Here is a 20525-nt window from a genome sequence, read left to right as displayed (position 1 = left end):
ACAGGAGAAGCTCTACCATCGACATTGCACTTTCTACACCAGGAAGTGGGTCAATATAACGTGTTGCTCAAGGGTGTGAATTTTCCACTCCCTTTAGTGACTTAGTTATACAGACGTAAGTTTGTAGTGTAGACCAGGACTCAGGCACAGAGGCTGTAAAGCGGTGGTTGAGGGCCAAGAAGGAAAGGTGATACAGTGAGACAGATAAGTCCGCCTCAGATCTGCAGTTGCAAAGGAGTTGGCTGGTTCCATCCAAACTCAAACCCCAGTTGGACCACTCATGATTGGTAACCAGGGGGCTTGTACCTGGGCCTGAGAATGGGTAAAATGTAGAATTCCAACCTCGAAAAAGTACAGCTTGAGGCCTGGCATCTGGGAGAACTCAGGGTCTCTTTGAGGGCGAAGGAACAGTAATGTAGCCAATTCTGGAAGCTGTGACCCCTTCTTTCTTCTCTTGGGTTTTTTGAATGGCATTTACAAAGCACTCCTCGACCCTGCTTGGGACTCAAAGCCAGGTCACTGCTGTGGGACCAGTCGATTTGCCCTAAGCATAATTTTAATTTAAACTTTAATTGTTTACGTAAACATATTGATTACAATGCATGTCTTTATTTCCACTGGCTGAAATAAAACCAAGTTTTTGGTTTTTCTCTCCTCCCCACATTCAAATTCATAAATGTAATTGGTTATACTTGTAATAGAGAATCCCCTTGCAGAATGTCCTTGGCTTATTGTCCACTTAGCTCTTTATCCTTGCAGCAAATGAAGCAGATGTGTCGTTATTCTGTTGATCCATCTTGACAACAAGGTTGCATTGGAGGCAGTAGAAAATATTTGCATAAATGCCAGATTTAAAACTGAAACCCATTGGTTTTTCCCTTTTTTAGGATGCCATTAAAGACGTGCATGTGAAAGGAATGATGTACAAATGGATTGAGAAGGACATGGGTCAGTTAAGTTTAAATCCATTATTCTTCCTTTTCAGTGCTAATGCATATTTTATTGAATGTTTAGATGTGTAAATGGATTATTGGTTTTACAGTTCAACACCAGACTAGAAGCGATGGTGATATTAGCAAGATACAGTAAGATCATGCCTGTATATGTTCATAGCTTATGCTTAAAGCTATCAAAGTAGTTGAAAGAGGTATTTTGGTACTGACCAAGGCTGCTTTACATGAAAAGAACAGTCCTTTCGTTTCTCAAGCATTATTTTCTTTGCCCATAAGTTGGGCATGTTAGCAGTTAAGAGGAAAATGTAACATATTGGAAGGCCATAGCTCTTCTAGATGAGCTCTTTTCACTATATAGTCAGACCTATGACAATTGTCATTGTTCATTCTATTTCTTCACATGCAGGGAGCCTTCTCACGTTTACCTGCCTCCAATAGCCCGTTAACTCAGTTGTGTGTGAGGTTGACTGGCTTTTCTAGTACATGAAGATAGCTTTTTATTTTGTTGTTGCTGTAATTCTCTATTCATCTTGCTTATTATTTCAATAATGGTAACTCTGTGTACCCAAGAATAAGGGCCTCTGCATTCCAAGCGATATCATTGCTCATATGTAACCTTTTTAAAAACCATCTGGCAACATTTTTAACAATATACAAAAAATTCTTGGTAGTAAGAGGTAATACAAACTTGTGGGTTTTTTGTTTTTTGTTTTTTTAAACAGAAAAATACATTCTTCATGGGGATGAAACTTATGCTGTCCTAAACCGACTGGTTAACCTCAACAAGAAACTCTTCCTTATTACAAACAGCCCTTTTAGCTTCGTGTGAGTATCGTCTATTACAAAAGCAATATGAATCAGTTATTACAGTTGCACACATTAGACTATGGGATTAATTTGGGGTCAATTTTCCTAAGTGAGGGTTTGAAGATAGTAAACTGGATGTTTTTATGGGATGTTTTAGTGGAATTCTATTCAGTGAAGGGGAAGGGAGCTGTGGCTTGTGTTAAAAGATTGGTAAATGCACATACCACACGAGTTCTTTTGTCTCTGAGGGAGCTGTGTTTCTGTCTTTCTTTTGGGGCTGACTGGCCAGTATTATTTTTGCCGCTATTTTTACTATTGATAACAACAGAGCAATATCTCTTGAGCCAGCAGACTTGCTCTGCTTCTTGAAGGCACGGAGTTGTGTGAACAGCTTCTGAGCTTTGAGGGTAGAGGGAGAATTCTTTAGTCGTGGTATGAGGACGTTAGTGCTCAACAACTGTGTATAACTCCTATATGCAGTCAAATGGAGTCAGAAGGTTTATGAAGTCTCTGTGCTTTTAAAGGCTTATTACTTAAAGAAAAAAAGTTTTAAGCTAAAATAAGATGTTTTGGATTTTACTCTGCGCTGTGTGTGCCAGAGAGGGGTTTATTTGAAATATTAACCTTTCCACCTGTTTACAGAGATAAAGGAATGAAACACATGGTCGGCAAGAACTGGAGGGACCTCTTCGACATGGTCATTGTGCAAGCTGATAAACCCACCTTCTTCACAGATAGACGCAAGTATGTTCCAATGCTGCAGTGTGGCTTGTAGAACTTTTCCAAGGCAAACATCTTCCTCTGCATTCTTTCTCCTCCCCATCTCAAAATATGGTTATCAAAACCATCCACCCTCTTTGAGGAGGGTGTGAATATGTGTATGTTTCAGATCACAAATTTTAAACCTGGTGCAGGATTGGATTCCCTGCTTCCTGATATTCACCAGCCAAATGCATCTATTAGGGCAAATGTATTCCTCCATTAATAAAAAGCTATTATTTTGAAATCCTAAACAGAATTTGTTCCTAAAATTCCTAGAATTTGGCTATTCTGGTCATTTTGGGGAGTTTTTGCTTTAGTGATTGGGTGTAATTTATGGGTGTATATTTGATATGGGTGTAATTTATAATTATTGGGGCATTAATGAAGTTAAACCATCTAGAAGAAATGGAAAGGAATAGAGTAACAGAATGCTTTGTATGATAGCTGAATATACCTGGACATCATATAACTTGTGAATGTGTCATTTTCTCTTTTTCTTCCTGCCTGCCCTTAACAAGCCTTCCAACAACTGGCAAAGTAATTTAAGTTGAGTGGTTTCTTAATTGCTGGGCACATTCACCCTGTGTGTGTGTGTGTGTGTGTGTGCTGTGATTTGTTTTGGGTTTTTTTTATTATTATTATTATTATTATTATTCCTTATTTCTCTTTTCAGTAACTCTTGTACTTGGCAACTAATGAAGACATTCCTACCAAAAAAAAAACTTATGACATGTCAGCAGGTTTTTATTTTTTAAGTAATGATTTCCTTTGGACTTGCAAGAGAGAAATGGACATATGCTGGCTCTTGAAAATGCAGATATAGAGAACCTTTATCTTTATACAGTGCTGCCTTGACTTATGAATGACATAATAGAATGAAATTATGAAGAGCAGAGAATGTTCTTTCATCAAGCCACTAGCCCAGTTAGGAGTGGAATTGCTCAGTGTTTCCCCCCTTCATCATGCATGTTTACTTGCTTTTTTTGCAAACCAAAAAACCTGATCAGTTCAGCAGGGAGGTGGTTTTCTAGTGAAAACCAGCTTTATTTTTGTTGGTGTGGATAACTATTTCTTTAATTACTGCATATTTTTGCAAGTCTTTATCTGTAAAGATGCTGCTGTTCATGATAAAAGCTATTACTTTTAGGAAAAAATAAATGGCTTTCAGTTGCTTTTTTTAAATTTTTTTTAATGTAGACTCTGATCAGTACAGGTTTCAGTTGTGTTTACTCAGTTAATAGTCGACAGCTACAAAACATACCCTCTGAACACAATTAGTAGCCTCGGTAAAAAGGCTCAGAAGACAGCGGTTGAAAATAAGATTGCCCCATCATCTACTACCTAGAGATATTTCAGGGCATAGATGAATTGGGAAGGCCGTTTTGAGAAGCTTATGCTGACACTGCATAATGTAACCATTTTATGCCTACCTAAAGAAATTTGCTGTCTGTTGCTGTAAAGCCAGCATCTTTCGCCAGCACTACATTAACTTTAAAGCCCATTTCCTAGTAATATAAATGTTCACGTCAGTGAACCAGTATGATTGTCTGTGATGGCCTGTCTTAGCACTACCACCGGCCACCGATGCTGTCTGGCTTCTACTAGTCACTGCCTCCGTTTCCTTTCACTCTGCTTGGCTCCCTCAATCTTCCATTCTAGCTGGATTGCTGCACTGACTTGGCCTGTCAGCTAAGCCATAAAGAAAAATCCACCCCTTCTGGGGTCTTCAAGTTCAGAACAGAGTCTTCCACCCCCCTTTCAAGTTGAACAGAGCCCTTCTTTTCTGAGGCTCTGTTTTCTCTTCAGACTTCAAAACATTCTTCAGGCTGCCCTCTGGGCTCAGCTTTTAGCCCTTCCTGGGCTCTGCACAGTCTCCTCACAGCCCTTCAGCTCCCCTCTTGTGCTCCTTTTGGCTCTGTACCGAACACCAATTTCTTGGGTTTCCTACTTGGAGTCTCCCCTCTTGCCACACACAGGCTTCTGTCATATCTCCTTGCTTCTTCCTCTTCACGCCCCTACCCCACCCCACCACCCCAGCCTCCTCAAGGCCTGCCTGCCAGCATGATACTTAACTCATCTTCTCTACTTGGGGAAGTGCACTAAGTACGTCAGGGGGGCTTGACCCATCTCCCCTGAGAGCCATTCATCCTGTGACATGGCTGTACAACGCTGCTGATTGACTCACCAAAGACCATGTGCGCTACAGATCCCTGCAGAAACAGTAGCATATTGGAGAGGGTTAACTTTTTAATATTCCCAAAGCTGTAACTGAATGCTTTTAACTTAAATTTAGTTTAAAAAAACCGTATTCTGAGACCTCCATATACAAACATGGAGTTTGTGATAACCAGTTGATTTGTTCCAGGACAGCACTAGGGGGCACCACTACCATTTACATAAAATATTGCATCAATTCACAGTTGTGTTGAAGAACCAACAGATTAGCAGAAGATGCTACATATAAATAATACTATTGTTTGAATAATTATCAAAAGTTCTAAACTGTATCTTGGTGCTAGGCACACTTGTTCTCAGAGAGAACTCTTGAATTTACTAGTGTGGGGTTTTTTTTAATAATGTTTCTCCATCTCTAGTCAGTCTTGTTTTGGAAACTCTTAAGTATGCTGACAAGGTCCCAGGCCCATCTCCAGTACTTTAATATTTGCATAGACAAATGCTAATAATAGTCCTGGTGTTACTGTGCTGCTGCTTAATCTGTAGCACCAAACCTTTACATCTTACTTCATACTCTGGTTTTTGTACATCATTATAAACCATGTTAAGGAATGAATGTTTGTTTAAAACTCTGAGAGAAATTCAGTGTGTGTGGGAGAGGGGAGTTTAATCTGTGGATGGTATAATTTTGTTTCTGTAATTTATGACAGTTTTGGTTAGATATGCCCCCTTTTCTTTTTTGTATAAATCCTAATAATAAGTAACATATCAAAATAGGTTCAGAAAGAGAGAGTAATCTGAATGGCTGAGGGTTATAGGTATTCTTGGGACAGTATCTGGGAATATCCGTACTAGGTAGAATTAGTTTCCTTTGCTTCTCTCTGTCACATCTATATGCTTCTAATAGTGGAGGAAAGTGGCAAAAATGTTTTTTGTTTTTCATTTATTTAATCTAAAGTCAAAGCCATTCTCATTATTAGGAACCTAACATCCTCTCAGAAGCAGGCACCTCACTTCTCATTTGGTTTCAGGAATGAGGTGGTGACTAATCTATATTACCATGAGAAAGATTTACAGTTTTTCTTGATATTTACGTACAAAATGTAGACCTTGGGGTTTTGGAATATCAATGTCGTAGTGCTATAAATTGTAATATGAAGTGTAAATGGAGCCATACACCCATGAATTATGGAGAGAATGAATTAAGATTAAGATTGGATAGAATTTGGCTAAATGACTAAGTGGGGTTGTGGAAGATATAACCCTAAAGCTATTTTAAGAGCATAAACCCCCAAATGAGATGGACTGTTAGCAGAGCAATCGATCATATAGTATGGGGTAATAGGGTGAAAGAAAACATAGGTTGCATATCGGGAAGAACTTGCTGATGAGCTGTATTACACTGTGGAACTGTCTCGCAAGGAAATTGCTGGAAGCCCCATCACTTTTTAGTTGCAACACTAGGACAGGAACTATACAACAGAGACCCCTGCTACATTAATGGGGAGATAAGCAAGATGGTGCACAGAGGGTTCTCTTCCACTTCCAGATTGTATAATGGCCAGTTTATCTATAGGGGTGGAGATTACACTTCCTTTCCACCAGCCCCCTTGTTTCTCCTGCTACAAGAGCTGCTTTTCCCTAATAGTATACAGTGTAATAGAGTGGTGTTGTGCCCCCAAATGAGGTAGTAGCCAGGGTAGGAACACATTGGGGCAAAAGGCTGCCTGGCTGTAGTATTTAAATTGCTTTTCTTTCAGGTATTTGTGGCAGTGTAGGGAGGGTTAATACAAAAGCTTTAATAGGTTAGAACTAGATTTTATTATCATGAGAAAAGGAGGCGGAGAGACACTAAAGGTCACTCATTGCTTAAAATTCACTTTGTACAAGTTACATAACAGTAACTTACAAGCGTCATGGTCTGAATTACAGCTGTATCTGGCAACTGGAAAAATGTGTGTTACTTAACTTCCTCTCCCCCTTTTTCTTTTTAGACCTTTTAGAAAATTGGATGACAAAGGCTCACTCCAGTGGGACAAAATAAACAAACTAGAAAAGGGAAAGATCTACAAACAGGTAAAAATATATAGCCTTGTATTTCCTTTTCTCACTATCTCTAAATCCGTGGGAACTAAATTAAATGCCTTTGTTCTCAGAAGTTCCTGGCAAAGCCTCGTGAAACTTTTTTTCCCCTTTTATGTAAGCAGAAAACCTGTGCAGCAGGGGTCTCCAAACTGTGGGCTGCACCCCTGGAGGTACAGAGGAACACGTGGGGGGTGGCACACAGGGCCTGGACCAGCCCTCATAGAGGGGTGGGGAGGAAGTGCCATCCATCCCCGTTCTGCTTCCATCTCTACCCGAACTCCTGGCCATAGGCCTCATTCCCAACTGCAGCTTCTGGGGTGGAGGTGGTGCGGACCAGGAAAGGGGGGAGGCATCATCCAAAAAATTTGGAAACCATTCCTGTACAGTCTTGGTGACGAGAGATAGCGTAGCTCATCTGAATATTTGTGATGGCTACTGTAATAAGGGTGTGAAACGCAGGAGTGCTGGTAAGACAGTCCTGGTCCCAATTACTTGACAAGGGCCAGAGTTACAAAAGCCTAACACATGGCATGGGTCAGAATCCACACACTCCAGAGGCTACTGTTACAGATAGCATCTTCCACTCCTTTTCTTTCTCTATCCCTGGAGATTCCCTCGGTGTTGAAGACTCATCCTCTCCCCTTCCCTCACCTCTGCCCTCAGACACTTTCGATACCTCCAGTACGTTTGTCAGATCTCTGCTTTTATGCTTTTCTTTAAATCTTTAAAACTGGGATTCTCCTATTCTGGGGATAATAGGTCTTTGTGAGACCCTGGCAATGGCAAGCACTTAGATAGATCGTTCCTAAGACCTGGTCTGAACACACATTTGTACTGGTATAACTGTGGGTGCCTTTTTAATAACTGTTTAGTTAAACGTGTGCAACTTTATGTGGAAACTCTCTCTTAAATCAGTTTAAACTTGGTTTCTATCAGTTTAGCTTGTGCCTGTGCACTTAAAAGATGCAAACTAAACTGATATAACTAGTTGTAAACTTGTATAAGAGAATCCACATACAGAAGGAACACTGGTTTAATTAAACCACTGCACTCTTTGTGTGTGGGTGTGGGTGTGGGGGTGGGTGGGTGTGGGTGGACTTGCCCCAAGAACATCAGAAATCTTTCCTCTATCCCTATTTCTCTCATGGATTAGTTTCTCCTTGAAAAGCAATAAGTGAAACAAATATCTAAGCTAGTAAATAAATAAAAAATGTTCTTTGTTCTGTTTTATGAATGCACCAAATTTGGACACTGCTCTGTTCTTCAACAGGCCTTGTAATACATGCATTCTGCAGAGAAAAATTCTCCTTCTCTTGGTTATACTGACAATCCCATTTCAGTCAATGCAGTTGTGTTAGTGTAGTGGGCCTTTGTGTATTTTGGGTAACTGTTGAGTTTAATTTGGCTTCCATTTTTAAATACTGCAGACTTATGCTCCCTGCTCTGTAGTGCAGGATGGGAATGATGTTAAAAATTCCCCTTTAATGGCATGGATCCCTGTTGATTTGCCAAGACTTTTCATCTTTGGTGTTTGACCTCAGTCACAAGTACTACTTGTGTTTAACTCTGTTCAGAGACTGTGTGAGATACTGGGTTACTGCAAAGGCCAAAAGCTTTCCATTGCTGCTAAATCTTAACACTTGCCTCTCTATTGACTAGGAGTGTGTTTGGGCAAAAGTCAGTCACAGCTATTTCTTTCTCCGACATGTCTAATTGCTTTAACAGTAGGCTTGTGAATTAGGTTCTGCTGCTATTTCCAAGGTAACTGCAAGCAGAATTTGACTTCATTTACTTGCACATGAAGAAAAGAGAACTGGAAAATATTTGTTTTGGTTCCAGGAATTAATTTCAATAGAGCATTTAATACTTAATAATGGGATTAAGATGATTCTGGTAATAAGCAGTCTGTATGGATATGAATGGTCAATACCGTTCTCTACTTAAAAGAAAGATTTACCTTTTTGTAGCTGGAAGTTTCCAATCAGTTCAGTGGGAGTGTCTGATAGGGAATTGTAATGCAGCCTTAGCTTTCTTGGGCAGCAAAATTGATTCATAACTTTCCCAATTACTGGGTTCTCCTCATCACCCTGCTGGTGCTTACAAGCCCTGTTTGGGGGAGCAAGATTCACACTCTTCATGCCAGAGACCTTGACCCAGGCCATTATCAAAGGCCGCTTCTCTGTAAGGCGCTTGTCAGTGTCTGACATAGCTCTGAGACTCTGATCAAAGTATATTAAATATAAATATTTTGTTAGCAGTCTTGCAGAAAGAGTATCATAAAATGGCTTTAAAATATCTAGCCCTGTATTAGAGAGATTACTGCTAGCCTGGCCCAAAACTTAAGTTGCACAAAAATAGTATCTGGTAGAAAAGTCTCTTGTCCACATCGCTGATCCAGGTCACATGTCCAGAGAAGTATATAACTGAGCAACTTTCTCAATGGACTCTTTGTGTAGCATGGGGGCTGAGCCACCAGACACCATTATCAAACTCTCTAATTACTCAGAAACAGAAGCCCAAGTACTCTGCTCAGCTACCCCATGAACTGGATGAAAAGGGCTTATCCCAGTGTAACTGAGAGGAGGGGCATTTATCCTCCTGCAGAATGGATTATATTTTACACATTGCTTCTTTTGCTACTCAAGGAGAAGGTAATGCCTTTGAGGTAGGTATTAACTCAATTTTACATGCGGTTACAAATATAGAGATGTATGACTTCCCCCAAGGTCTCTCACAGTCCAACAGGAGAGCCAGAAATAGAGTTTGTACCTCACAGGCTTGTTCTGAGAATGACTTTTGAATTGCTTTCAGATCTTCTAATCAGGTAGTATTTGTAAATCCTACATCTGTTCTCACACTATGGTTCATGGACCATTACTGATAGTATAGAGCGGTGCTTACTCTCATTATTTCGAGCACTCATCCATAATAGTCAGCCAAAAATTAATTTAAAGTACTTTCCTATTTTCTTGTGACCTGTTATACTAGCTGCGGTGTTGTCTGTTTGCAAGTGGCAGAAGGGATTGCCTGCGCATGAATAGGAGGGGATGTGGTCTACAAGACCATCTCCCTATTAAAATGGTGTCCACCCTATAAAAACCCTCTTTTAAATAGAGCAAAGTACATTGTCTTGCATCCTGATGATGCTGCATAGCTTTTGTAAAGCAGTGTTTATACCTAACAGTGTGATTTAAATAATGTGCCTGGTTATCCTTGTCTGTACATTACTCATGCAGTAGCCTTTTGCCTCTAGTACTTTCTAAGAAATCACCCTCCATTTATGGACCTGCCAAATGCATCATATTTTTTTTTCCTTGAAGATTTTTAAACAAAGCAAACTGGAGATCAATAACCTATTAATAGCAGATTATGTCTTAAGGTTTTCAATATATTGTAAATTATTCATTGTAGGCAATTGCAGATTTCTTCCTTACCCATTTGAAAATCAGATGCCTGTGCTGGCAAACTACTTGGCACCTTAAATACTGTCTCTTTCAAAATGCTCTCCCTCTGTATAATAGGATAGTTCCCTACCTAATGAGGATATTGTGAGAATTGATGAGTTAATCTTTGCAAAGCATTACATGTGCGTCTAAGCACTTACAGGAACATGGGTGGGCAGGGAAAACCGGCATCCCTTTTTTTTGTTCATAGCCAGACTCTGACAAGGGAGGCAAGAAGCTTGGTCCAAGTAAATGTAGCTTGAGGTTTGCCTGATTGTTTCTGTAATCCATCTCCGAGACAGCACTATATTCCCCTCAGGTTAGTATCCTCTCCTGTGTAAAGAGGTACACTCAGCCCTTCATAGGGTCTTATCCTGAGGAATGCTGAGCACTCCCAACACCTGCTCATGTCTCTTCGCAGGATTGACTCCCAAGAGAGCAAACCTCAATTTTTCTCTGCTCATCAGATTAGGAAATTCACTGGGAGGGCTGAAAAGCACCTGATTGCATGTAATCTGTCACTTACTTTTGAAACCAAAGTTTAATTAGAATTGGCCTTTCGTTGCTTCCTGTGGAGGCTGTGTTCATGAGTGAGAAGTGACATCGGCAGTGTGAGAGCCCCGTGCTGGGAAGTACAAACCAGTTTCCAACCTTCATTAATACAAGTTTGAAAGTCAAAGTAAGACTTCAAATATGAACAATGTAAATTACCAGCCTCAGAAAATGGGAGATGGAGAAACCCGCTGCTGATCAATCCACCCTCAGGGAGCGCTGCAGGATGGCGCCTGACTTCTTCTGATTAGTAAACTGGCGATTTAAATAACATTGACACTTAAAGTACAGCTTTCTGCAAGTTCTCAGAGTCCGTGCCATTTCCTTCTGTGAACTGGCGATTAGAGGCTAACCACAGGAAGAGAGGACTCCTAGCAACGTACAGAAGTAGGTCATGGGCTGCCTGAGGAAATGTCCAAACTCCGTGGAAAAGTACAGATGTCAGTCTTGCAAAGAACTGCAGCTCTGAGAAAATAAACTGAAACGTTGAGTGCCAATTGCTGGACAGTTCTAGATTTAGATTAATTGTTCATTTCCTGTGACTGGACAAAATGCCAGGGATTTAGTGATGTTGTCAATGTAGACATATGCATGAGCAGTGGCAAACTGGCAATGGTAGTGAAGAGACTAGTCAATGTGAAATCTTCTTCTTGTTGGAAGCTAGCCCCATGGTAGTTTGCCTATCAAGATCGTTGCACAGTAGGGTCATGGAATTGCTGCCCACTTTGTCTTCTAGTGCCATAACTGAAGATCTTTCTATCCCACTGCTTCCTGTTTTCTCATTTCTGTAAATAAACCTTCCTCATGACCTACCCTTCCTTAGTAAGTGGTTGCTTCAGTTCTCTCCCAGCATAAGTCTGCTTGCTTCTTTTTACCAGCCCATGTCTTCCGTTATCAATCTTTAGAGTTTTATACTGCCATCCATCACCATAATATCAAAGTACCTTTCACATATAATAGATAGGCAATAGCTAAGTCTCTGGTAGGGTTCATGGAGTGTGGGTCTTCTTCCTTTCTAGGTTATAGAAAGCTCTCACATCTTGTCTTTGGCTTTGTGATCTGTACTGGCTCAGAGAAGTAAAACTGTCTGGGCAATTCGTAGATAGCATGTGTGGTCTCTGGTGTAGTTTGGGACCTTAGGTCTGGGACTGTAAAGTAGCATTGTCAGCCTGCTAGGAGCCTTTGGTTGAGGCTGCACCTAGGTTGCAAAGCTGCCAAAAGCAAGATGTTCCAAAAGGTTAACACAAGCATAGCATAAACGAGATTTAGAATTAGAAATGTACTATACCAAGTGACATTTCTAAACCGTTGAACTGCTTCAAAGTGCCTGAGGCAGTGATTCCCTGTTACAATAGCAACCTGAAAATCTGGACTGCTGGGCTCCATTGCTAGTGCTGATAAAGACTTTGGGTGAGCCATTTATCTTCTGTTTTCCCTCTGGGAAGTAGGTGTAACATCTTCGTAGGGGTATTGTGGGGTTTTAATTGTCTGTCTAAAAATGTTTTGAGACTCATGGAGCCATGCACAGCAGGGTTATTACTGAAGTCCTCCAGCATTGCTAATGCTGTGCCATGGGCGTGAGTCACTGTGTGGAGGAATTTTGTAACGATGGTCCTGGGCCAGGAGGATAGTCTGGTGTATGTGCAATATGCACGTAAGATGCCCAAATGGCTGATTAGTTTGGCCAGCAGTTCCTTACGTTTTTGTTACTGCAATAGACTGTGCTGCTGGAAGAATCTGACCCTGTGTCAAGGAGTAAAGCTCATTCCAGCTTCAGTTTAAACAAGTATCGTCTGGCCCAGGAATTGGGGGCTGGGAGAAGGGGGAGAGGTTGTCTTTTTCATAATTTGACTTGATAAACGAGTAAAATAAGCCTTTTATAACATGGGATTTGAAGCAACGTTTTGGGTTTCCCTAATATCATTCTTTGTTCTGAGTTCATTTGTTTTTATTTTTTAATTCACTATGTCTTGGTCCCTTCCTTCTTCCCTCCCTCTGTATCTTGGGCTAATACTACTTCTGTCCCTTTCCCCACCTTCTTAACCCACTTCCATGTATGATTTCTGAGCGTACTTCTCCTCTCAATGACTTCAGTGCTGGTAGGGTTTCTTTTCCTGCCTCCAGGGGACTGGTGCCTATGTTTACCCTTCCTTCCCTGGGAGCCACTGCACCCAAAGCCTCAAGGACCTTCTGACTCTTCCCTCCCCACAAGTGTGAGGAAAGGCTGTTTGCCAATGCCATTCCCCAGGAGGCCAGGGAAAGGTGTGGGAGAAGAACTTCTTTCACCTAATTGGAAAGGGAGCAGGTTTTCTTGATTTCTTCCTCCCCCTCCCCACAGACTTCAGGGGAGGAAGTCTGTGTTCTCTCCTCCCCTACCCGCCCACTGACTTGGCTCAGAACTGTTGTCTCTTCTGCCTGCTAGATCAGTCTTCTGCAGACACTCACAGGTTGTTACCTGAGCTAGCAGGAAAGAGCACATAGATTACACCTGTCCACGCATCAGATTGTGCTCAGAGCATTGCAGGGCAGGCAAGGTCTGAACGGCGCTGAATGTTACCAGTGAAACCATAAAATCCTTGCCAAAATGCCCAGAGTCAGCTGTCAGTTATTGGGGCTGTTAAGGTCAAAGGCAAAATCGTGTGACCTTCTAACCAGCCACTGTAGTGGTTTGGTAATTCCTCTTCACTATGGCACCACCTTGCAGTTCCAAACCATTGTGCGGGGTCTCTAACTTTTTCTACCTTGCAGCCACCAGGTCCTCAAGTACTGTCTGGGGGGGTTGAAAATGATATGGATGCTGCTGGTTAGTTTCTTTGTCTGAACCTTTTGCAGCTGTGTTTTAAAGTCTCTTATTTTGACTGTTGAGCTAGAAGTGGAACTGGTTCCTCTCCGGCATGTGGGAGACTGTCTTGCTGTACGTCAGCAGCCAATGAAAGACCAGTTTGTAGTCAGTTAAATGCATCATAAAAAGAGTGCTTTAAGGCTAGGTTTTTCCACTTCCAGTAGCGATATTAAAATGGGCTTTCAGTACATGATCTGACCAGAATATGGGATGTGCTGGCAATTGACCTTTACCCGCTTGTTAAAGATCTTATTTTTGCCACACGTATAATTGGGTAGGAATGATAAAGATTCCAGCCATTTCCTGAGGAGGGCCTATGGCTCTAACATAAGCAATTGGCACCAAGTGGGCATTGAGCCACACACAACCCCTTTGCCCAGTTCGCTGGGGTTGCTGGAGTGTGGGGAAGAATCTACAGGCTTCGTTGCAGGCACTGTCATCACTAGTTAAGTAAAAAGCTAAGGGGTTTATGGAGGATGAAGACAGTAATAGTACAGTAACAGATGGATTGATTTAAAAAGTCAGTTTCAATTGGCTTTACTTGATTTTTAAATTAGTCTTGGAACCAAGTTGTATCCACATGATTTTAACAGGGTGGTGTTCTCACCCTCCTTCCTCTTCATATTCATTGCCCTCACTTGTTGCCTTTTGTCTTGCATTCAGAATGTAAGCTCTCTGGGGTGGGGGGATTGCATTTTATCATGTGACTGTACCATGCTTGTGACATTAGGGCCCTGGCTGGGCCCTCTGCATATAGTATTGTATGGTATGTTCACGGCATTTCATGAAACTTAGGTCCAGAGCCTCAAAGGCATTTAGGTTCCTGAAATCAATGGAAGTTAGGAGCCTAAATATCTTTGAAGATCTGAGCCTTAAAACCTAAAGAGCCATGATTCCAACAGTTTTCCAAATTGCCTAATATACCAGAATATTAAGGTGCACTAAATAAACCTTCTCCATCCCAACCTCTTCATTAAAATTCTGTTATCTGGTAGCTCTAGTCTTCCTCGTATCTGCAGCTGTTGCCCATGTTTTCCTAATAACTAAATAGAGAGGACAGTGTGACAAGCAACAACAATTGCCAGAAATGTATAATAGCACATATGCTTCCCTAATAGATGTCAGATGGGGTTTGCCTAAGCTGATGTGAAGCCTGAGGGACTTTCCTTTTCCTTCCTAAAGCAGATGGGTTTATCCAGGGCACCTGAAGCTTTCTAAAGCAACCCATGTTCTAGTTTGAAATGTTTTTGACTGTAGATTAAAAATGCATGTGGAAGGAAGCGAAACAATCTGACTAGAACAAGGACAAATTACATAAAAGGGAAAGTATGTTACATCTACAATTTCACCTAAAGTTTTGTAAAACTCTTCAAAAATGAGAAGCTAATAGGAAAAAGTGTCCTGCTTTTTTATTAACTTTCTAGTCACTTTTTTAATTTTTTTTATTTTCATGTGGCCATTCCCCTGCAGTGTGGGAAATCCAGACAGCAACACTGGGCTAGTGCATGAGAACCAGGAAGTGAAACTTGGTTACAGAAGTGAAATTAATTATTGAGTTGAGTGAAGTGCAAAATGTATAAGTGGGGCAAATACATAGACATTTTGAAGTTTCTCCAAAGAGTTAACTGCTTTTGAGAATACAGTGCACCAGTGTGATTGTTATTTTGGCAACCGCTTCAAGTATTAAAACCCAAATATCATCCAAAAGTCAATCTATTAAATTCTCACATGAAATAATTTAACTTTACGTTGTCTTATTAGGAAGTCAAGTTACTTTGAATACTCCACTTTCTTGAACTTCATGACAAAACAGTGATGTCATCTCTTGCAGAGAAAAATGAAGTGTTTGGTTTATATTAACATACTTGTTTGTTCTCCCTCTATTTGCAGGGGAATTTGTTTGATTTTCTAAGGCTAACAGGTTGGCGTGGGTCCAGAGTACTTTATTTTGGTGACCATCTGTACAGCGATCTCGCAGTAAGTAGAACCATGTTATCAAGGTGTTGATGGATGGAAAAGAGACACGGTTGGGAAGATACAGCAGTAATCTTCCATTTCATGTTAATTATTGCTTATGATCACTTTTGCTCAGTGGTTTTTGGAATCCCAACTATCTTTTGTTGCAATCCTATTGCCTACTGCCCATCTTATTCCTGACATTATGATGTGTATTCATATTTGTTTGGTAGGGTACTGTATTTTCATAACTAATTTTGTTTCTAAGGTGCAAGGCATGTCATGTTTTCCCCCATGACCTGCTATCTTGGCCTGTTAACAATCTGGCTTTCTCAGGCAAGGGCAGAGTGTTTTTGCTTTTATAACACAACAATCTTAAAATGAATCCATGGCTTCAACAATTATTCCATGTCTGAAGACAGCAATTCACTTGTACAAATAAATCTTCTCTTTTTAAAAAGGTTACCCTGTTTCCAGTTTGCTGATGGCGCTCAAGGCCTCTCCCTATGAAATATACATCTGTGTAAAAACCAGACTTTTTTAAACTGAACTAAAAATTGGCACTCTCTCTCTAACCTGGCCATGCAACTTGAGACTGCAATGGGGCAAGGACTGACTTGGTTTTGTCTGGTGTCTTCTGACTTGGTGTTTGTATTAGAACTCCAGTTTTTGTTTGTTTGTTTTTTGTTTTTAAGCACTTAAACATATTGCTTGCCTATTTTATTTTAACCCAGGGAAAGCCAGTGGGCATCTTAGGATGAGAGTTGGCAAAATGCAGTCCCAAGCTCAGTGGTTTTATTTTCAACAATGTTTAGCTGCTCCTGTTCTGGTGCAGCTTTTGGGCTCCTCATAGGTCCCCTTTTGAGTGCAGTGCTTTTCAGCGTTGACTGGGAACGTTCCCCTGAGGCACCACTGTGCTCTAGATCATGGTACAATACCTTTCAAAATCTCCCCTCCCCCACTGCCACACACAAGGGGGGGAACATTTATTTATTTCTCTCACTTCATAAAAATGTGTCTCTTGTGACCACCAAGTGCCTGAACAGAACAAGTTCTGGCACATACCGTTCAGGGATTGAATAAATGTCGGTTGGCTTTAAAAATGAAGAATTCCCCCGACCTCAATATTTCTCTCCCCCCGTGTCCCCAATCAGGGACATCTTTCAGGATTCACGCAGAAGACTTTGTGATGTGCTCTGAAGGGCATGCTCCGTTATTCCCTGTGTCCGGGGCTCTCTGTGGAACACTCCACCCCCGCCATTAAAGAATGGTGATGGATCCCTGCAGTCTAATGCAGAACTTGATTGCTTAGTCTTCTAGCTCCCAGAACAGCGTTTGTGTGTGGCGGAGGAACCTGGGTATCTCCCAACCAATTTAACTGCCCCAGTTTTGGAAGAGAGATCTCTATTTTCCTTGCCCTTCAGGAAGCTGTGGGCATCATTACAATGATGCTCCAGACCCAGTGTTTTCCATAGGATAAAAATGGTGCTCACATGCAAGCCAATGGCATTAAACTAAGCAGAGTTGCTATTCTGAAAACTAGTACAGTTCGTCAAAAACCACTTTTCCACCTGACCGTATTGTAAGATGAAGTGTAAAACTTCCTGGGTTGCTTTCTAGGATCTGATGCTACGTCATGGCTGGAGGACTGGAGCCATTGTACCAGAACTGGAACCTGAAATCCGGATCATTAATACAGAGCAGTACATGCACTCACTGACGTGGCAACAGGCACTCACAGGGCTGCTAGAGAGAATGCAGGTAAGATGGAGCAGAAGCTGGCTAGTGAGTCGAACTAGTTTTCCCCTTTCAGACCTATGCTTTAGATTTTCGGCTTGGATCTGATTCAGTTTCTTCTCCTTGTGCTCCTGTAAACTGGACCATTCTCATAAAAATACTGCATGACTTAGTATTGCTCATGCTCCAGATAGGTCCAAGACTAGAATAAGAGTGGGGTTTATGAATAAGAATTTAAGGTAGTATGGCAGAAGGGATGTTGGTGGTAGTTTACTTTTTTTCATGAGGAAATACAATTCCTTCTACATACTAGGTCTGGTCATACATGGAGATGGGTGTCTACTACGCTGACAGATGAATAACGTAACCTCTAAAATATGTTCCACATCTTGCTGTCGTTTGACGTTCTAATTAACCTTATCTCACCCCTTTCCCAGTATCCTTTTTGCAATGATAAAAGGTTGTTGGGAGGCTAACAATCAGAAAAATGTTGTTCTGATTTGGGAAATAAAACAGACTGGAAGCCGCTTTCCTGCCTGTTGCTAGGCGTTCAGTTCCACAAATTTAATTAACGATGATGGCATTTTTCATAAAACAATGCTAGTCCTAAAATCAAATTCCTGCTAATAGAATTTTTTAATCCAGCGCAGGTCATAGATTCTTCCATAGAGCTCAGAAAATGGGTGTGTGTGTTATCTGTTGATTTGCCAATCATGACTAAGAAAGCATTGGGTGAACACTTACCTTTAATCTCTGAAAACCTGAATTTTAGTCTGGCTTGTGTCTCAAGGGGGGAGGGGAATGAGTCTCTAAGATGCATTGTGTAGTTTACAAAGCAATTTAATTTCAAAGAAATTTGCTGATGTCAAAACTGATTGGAGGAAGATTGCCCTATAAATGTGGGTCTGTCTGTGCTATACCAACCTCAAGTCACTGCTGTTACTGCTTCCCTCTATAGTCACCTGAACTCCTTCACAAATATAAGGCAAAAACCCCCATGGTGTATGACTTAAAAAATCCTCCCCAAAACATCTGTTGTCATCCGGAGATTTAACATGCTGTGAGCAATCCACACTGTCTGCTAGGCAGCATGGGGGAGATTAACCAGTCACTTGTGGTTTACTCTCTCACCTATGGAGTGAGAGAAATGCGTTAATGGTGATAGTTGTGGTGCAACTCCTAGAGCACGAATTTGGGGAGAATAAGTGCAGGCAATCTGGCAGGATTTACAGCCTCTCTCTCAATTTCTTTTCTTAGTCACTGACACTTTAGTTTTCCCCTTACTGTTCGCAATTGTAAGACGTTGCAGAGCCGCAGTGGCCACAGACAGATACCTGGCATCTACGTTAATATTCAATTCTTTTTTTTATTTATTTCCTGCGGGCAATGGATTTGAGAAAAGTCAAAGTTTAGATTTAACTCCTTCCTGAACTTTTTTGTTCTAGATGTATCAAGACGCAGAATCAAAGCAAGTGCTGCTGGAATGGATGCAAGAGCGTCAGGAAATTAGGTGACTCTTAATATGTCTAAATCTCCATGCTCTTCCTAAAGCACTCTCAAACTTCCCTTCCTCCCAAATATTCCTGTGGAAACTGTACATTTGTAAATATGAATGTAGATATCTTGAAATCAAGGGTTGGAGTCCAGGGCGCACAGTTAGTTTCTGCTGAGTGAAACGGAGTAACTTCTAAAAATGAAACTGGGCTGAGCTCTATCCTTCTTTAGTCAGAGGTTCTGTTGTAAGACACTTCTCTGTGATCTTTAATAGAATTTTAAAACTAGCTACACAGCTATTTTTTCACAGTGCAGAAAGTGTTTTCATAGAGTATTATAGCTGTATTCATTCCACTGATGCACCAATTAGATGACAGATTACACCTTGGATTGTTTTCATTACTATCCAAAGGTGTTGATTGGCAAATCCTTATTCATGTGAGTAAGTAGTGTAGGCTCTAGGCCTAAATACGTAGGCGTTCATCTTCCTTGTTCGCTCTGGGCTCAGGAGCCTACTCACTGTATGGTAGATGAAACTCAGCACCTTGAACAAACTTGTTTCAATTCAGCCCTGGTGGGTTTTGCTTTTCCCTGATATCTCTAAATTTGTAAGCAGTATAGATGCATAAATTCCTGCCACAGAGCAAGACCACATGGCAGACATGGAATGAATGACGTGGTATGATGTCTGCAGACTCCCTAAGAGGAAATCATAGCCCTTGCTGCTTATAATTACTGGGTCCACTATTACCATCATTTCTGAATAGTCAGGTTTAGACTACAGTAATCTTTTCTATCACTACATGGCCCATAAGGAAAGTACCTGCCTGATGCTTTTTGTTCCCTGAAATTTGAGTCTTTGTGCAAAATTTCTTTTCCCAGCCTGAATTGTCAAATGAGTTACAAAAGCTCTGTTAACAATTTCTCTACGTTAGCCCATGCGAACAAGGTCCTCTCATTTCAGGTCCCTTACAAAGAACCTATTCAACCCTCAGTTTGGGAGCATCTTCCGAACCTTCCACAACCCAACCTACTTCTCTCGAAGGCTGGTCCGGTTCTCTGATATCTACATGGCATCCATCAGCTGCCTGCTGAACTATGATGTGAACTTCACCTTTTTCCCCCGGCGCACCCCTCTGCAGCATGAGGCGCCGCTCTGGATGGATCAGCTTTGCACGGGTTGTATGAAAACCCCCTTCCTTGATGAGATGGTGCACATCCGCTGAAGGGAAGTTTACAATAATGTAGTGCTAGAATTGTTTGTACAAAGGCTGTTTGGCCATGGTCTGCCTCTCTGGCTACTGCTAAAGGTGATTTAACACATATGTGGGTGTGGGTTGTGTTTTGTCCATGACCATCACTGAACCTTGCCTTGAAGCATTTCCAAATCTCTATCATGCTAACAAGTTGGTGCTTAATTTGAATAGAATGGGTGATCCAATTGACTATTTTTAATCAGCAAAGCATTCTTAGAGTTGATAAAGTAGAAGTAAAACAATGTAACAATGACAATAAGCTGCATATCCTGACCCCCTAAAACTCCATCTTCAGCCCCTTCATAGAGATTCTGGCCAAAATGATGTGAGGCTCCTGACACTGCAGTTTGGCACCTTACCGAGAAGTGGCCTGATGCTTAGAAGTGCTAAGCAAACCCACCTCTCTTCTCTCCCATACATTTAAAGGTTTATTCAGCACTTCGAGTTTAGGCAACCTAGTCTT

At 41.2% G+C, this 20525-nt stretch overlaps 1 protein-coding gene across 1 annotated transcript in view; it reads left to right on the top strand.

The window, feature by feature from the left end:
• The window catches only part of NT5DC2 (5'-nucleotidase domain containing 2), a 51565-nt gene extending 31040 nt beyond the window's left edge, over positions 1–20525 (top strand). Inside the window, exons 7-14 of the mRNA XM_067568078.1 lie at positions 888–948; positions 1676–1778; positions 2403–2504; positions 6692–6773; positions 15510–15596; positions 17196–17336; positions 18758–18822; positions 19771–20525. Of these exons, the coding sequence (XP_067424179.1) occupies positions 888–948; positions 1676–1778; positions 2403–2504; positions 6692–6773; positions 15510–15596; positions 17196–17336; positions 18758–18822; positions 19771–20032 (903 nt within the window). The 3' untranslated portion in view covers positions 20033–20525. The remainder of the gene's footprint in view (positions 1–887; positions 949–1675; positions 1779–2402; positions 2505–6691; positions 6774–15509; positions 15597–17195; positions 17337–18757; positions 18823–19770) is intronic.

This window comes from Emydura macquarii, unplaced genomic scaffold (genome assembly GCF_026122565.2).
Source record: "Emydura macquarii macquarii isolate MOO-44397 ecotype Brisbane River unplaced genomic scaffold, CSIRO-AGI_Emac_v2 contig_2846, whole genome shotgun sequence".
In the NCBI taxonomy this organism is placed as follows: Eukaryota; Metazoa; Chordata; order Testudines; family Chelidae; genus Emydura; species Emydura macquarii.
Note: the sequence above shows the minus strand (reverse complement) of the source record. Positions and strands in the feature narration are given on the sequence as shown.